This window comes from Fukomys damarensis, unplaced genomic scaffold (assembly GCF_012274545.1).
Source record: "Fukomys damarensis isolate Sample0158 unplaced genomic scaffold, DMR_v1.0_HiC HiC_scaffold_27, whole genome shotgun sequence".
Classification (NCBI taxonomy): domain Eukaryota; kingdom Metazoa; phylum Chordata; class Mammalia; order Rodentia; family Bathyergidae; genus Fukomys; species Fukomys damarensis.
In genome coordinates, this window is record NW_022900939.1 from 23352513 (window position 1) to 23355487 (window position 2975).

Below are 2975 nucleotides of genomic sequence, written 5' to 3' on the forward strand. Positions count from 1 at the left end.
GAGCTGGGACTGTCCTGAGATCTGTCTCCCTCAAGCCTCACTTCTCACAGGGTTAGCCCCTGAGGTGCTGTCCCTCTTTGTCTGGACTGCAGCCTGCTTGCCCAGCAGACGGTGCCAGTAATGGGCCTTAAAGATCCAGACCATCTGAGAGCCGTGTCTGCTGGGATTCTGGGAGAAGACCCTATTGGCTATTGGCGGCAGCAGGACCACCAGACTTCAGTTTTTAAATCTGAATGCAGCCGGCTGCGGTAGGCGCACATCTGTAATCCTGGCACTTGGGTGGCTGAGACAGGAGGATTGCCATGAGTTTGAGGCCAGCCTGGGATACGCAGAGTTCAAAGTCAACCTTAACTATATAGTGAGAAATCTTGTCTCAAAAAACAAACAAAACAAAAAATCTGAGTGGAAAGATTGCATCCTTGTCCTATGAAAATCACACCCTGGCCTCCTTTGTAGTTAAAAACTTTATTTCCAGAAGCAGAAGTGTTTTGAACATAGAATTGAAGGGATGAAGCCACTGTCTGTAAAGCCCAAGTTCTACCTTCCCAAGTCCCAGCCCTTCCAAAGCTCTAGAGCCTTCACAAAAGGTCCGGGAACTACACGGCTCAGACGCCCTGGCTGTCCTAAGGGCCTCTTCTCAAGGCCTGGACGACATCTGCTCTGAGCTTAGACTTGGTGTCCCACTTCTCTCTCCTCTTCACTTTCCATGCAGCGCATTTCCAGGGGAAAGACCTGATCTGCCGTCTGGAGAGGCATTTCCATGGGAAACAGCAGAGGGGCTCTGGCAGCAGCCCAGGAGCCCTATAGGCAGCAGAGCCGCTCCACCTCTGCCTCACAGTCATAGAATTTTTCAAAGAGCTCTGGGGAGGCACCGTTGCACTCAAACCACCTCCGCAAGGTGCCCAGGGCCTGCAGGGCATCAGCTTTGGTAGGCAAGGGCTCAAAGCTGTCCTCCCTGGCCCCCTCTTGGTCTTCAGCGCCTGTCTCCTCCTTGCACATTCCAGGTCCTACCTCCTCACCCTCCAGGTCCACGAATCGGGAAAACTCTTCCTGGCTCAGCCCAGTGGGGACTGGTGGAATCTCAGAGGCTATGTCTGGGGACAGAGATGTTTTGCCAGGAGCTAGTCCTTCCTGAATGAAGCTGCTCAAAATGAGCTGAGGGGGCACCTTTGCCCAGGCAGCCGCAGCCATGTGCAAGGCATCCAGCACCGTGATGCCCGTTCCAGCCTCGGTCAATGAGGCGCCATCCCTCTTGGTCTGGACTGCAGCCAGCTTGCCTAGCAGACGGTGCCGATAATGGGCCTTAAAGGCCCAGACCACAGAGCTGGGCAGGGATGGTGTGGTGCTGGAGGTGGCCAGAGGCAAGAGCCTCACATGGTGGAGCCCAGGCGGGCCTACCAACTCCTCCACCACTCGGGCAGCCAGCAACAAAGCTACTTTTCGGCCCTGCTGCCCCATGTCCTGGTCAAACTGTGCCAGCCATTCTGACCAGGGGATGCTTAGGTCAGGGTGGTAGGTGGCAGGCAGTGCTTCACTGCTGACCCCAAAGAAGCATCTTGGGGCAGCCTGGAGCCCACCCACCAATATCCGCCGCTTCTCTGTGCCCCTACTATTGGCACACAGTAGCACCTGTACCTGATCACATGGCACTCTCCTGTCGGGCACCGCCCGATACAGCAAGGGTACTTCGGCACAGCCAAAAACATCTTCTGGGATGAAGTCTTTGAGAGAAAGAGGCAGTGGCTGGGCCTGGCACATAAGGCCTAGGGTCGGGGACTCAGGAGGGAATGGAGGGGTGAGGACATGGCGAGCCCCAAAGCCTACATTGTTGCGGCGTTTCCAGCGGACCAGCCAGCCTATGCTGGGCACAAAATCCTGGCCCATGATATCAGCCAGTTCCTTGGCTTTGTGGAGCAGCATGGGCCCTGTGATGTCCCAGGCCTTGGCCCGGGCAATGTGGTACCAGCAGAGAAGAGCCTCGTCGATCCCGCTGTACTTGGACTCTCGCTTGCGCTTGCGCTCCCGGTTGGCTGTGCCGCTGCACCAGTCTGCCAGTAGCTTCTCCTTATTCTTGCAGATGCGTGAGATCTGAGGCTGTGAGACCTGGAAGCGCCGAGCCACCTCCGACTGGGACATCTTGGACTCATCCAGGAGTTCCAGCACCTGAATCTTCTCAGCCAAGGACAGGGCGTGAAGCTTCTTCTTGCTGTTCAGTTCCATTGCTCTCCTGGGGCACCTGTCGGGGGAGGAGAGAAGGAGATGGAGCGGTGGGCTATGCAGGAGGGACAGAGAGGACAGGACTCATGGAGACAGGGCAGGGGTGCAGTGCGGGAGGCTTGGGCAACTGGATCAGCTGGGAGGAAGGGAAACGGCCGGGCTGATGAGACGAGGGCTGGCAGACCAGAGTTGGCAGGAGTGTCTCTGGCCACAAGGAGGGGGAGTCTGGGCTGGGACTGGCATCACTGGGGGAGAAAGAATAGGGGACAGCTGCAGAGACAACAAAGGAGTATGGATAGTAAGGCCTGGGCTGGGAGGAGTGGGGCAGGTGTAGGGCACAGTCAGGGCTTTGAGCGGGGAGACCCTTGGGAGGAAGATGGAGCTGACGGCTGGATTTAGGGAAGATATTGGAGTACGGGTGATGGGGTGAGTGGAGAGTTACGGTGAACAGGTGTAGAGACGACAAAGAGGAAAGGATGGGGTCTGAAGAGCGTCTCATTTGGAGCCGGTCCAGGAGATGGGGGGCTAAGACTGGAGGAGTAGGAGGGCAGGGCGAGAGCGCAGGTGCGCAGGCAGCGACAAAGGGAGCAAGGGGTTAGGAGGCTGGGGCCAGCGATGGGGCGGAGTGTCCCCGCGGGGAGGGAGGTGGCCTTGGGAGGTGCACCAGGGTTCGGGGACGCTCGCCCGGGATCCAGGCCAGGCGGGAGCCGCGCTCTGCGCCCTTGCCGGCCTTTCCTCACCTCGACCCGGATCCGTCG

The 2975-nt window shown here is 58.0% G+C and overlaps 1 protein-coding gene across 1 annotated transcript; it reads right to left on the reverse strand.

Moving 5' to 3' along the window:
* Nucleotides 1–464: 464 nt before the first annotated feature.
* Tigd3 (tigger transposable element derived 3) lies at nucleotides 465–2969 on the reverse strand. The gene is made up of 2 exons (XM_010635989.2): nucleotides 2958–2969; nucleotides 465–2236 (listed from the first exon to the last, which is right to left on the reverse strand). The coding sequence occupies exon 2, from the start codon at nucleotides 2218–2220 to the stop codon at nucleotides 802–804; it is 1419 nt and encodes a 472-aa protein (XP_010634291.1). The 5' UTR covers nucleotides 2221–2236; nucleotides 2958–2969; the 3' UTR covers nucleotides 465–801.
* Between the last annotated feature and the right edge of the window lie 6 nt (nucleotides 2970–2975).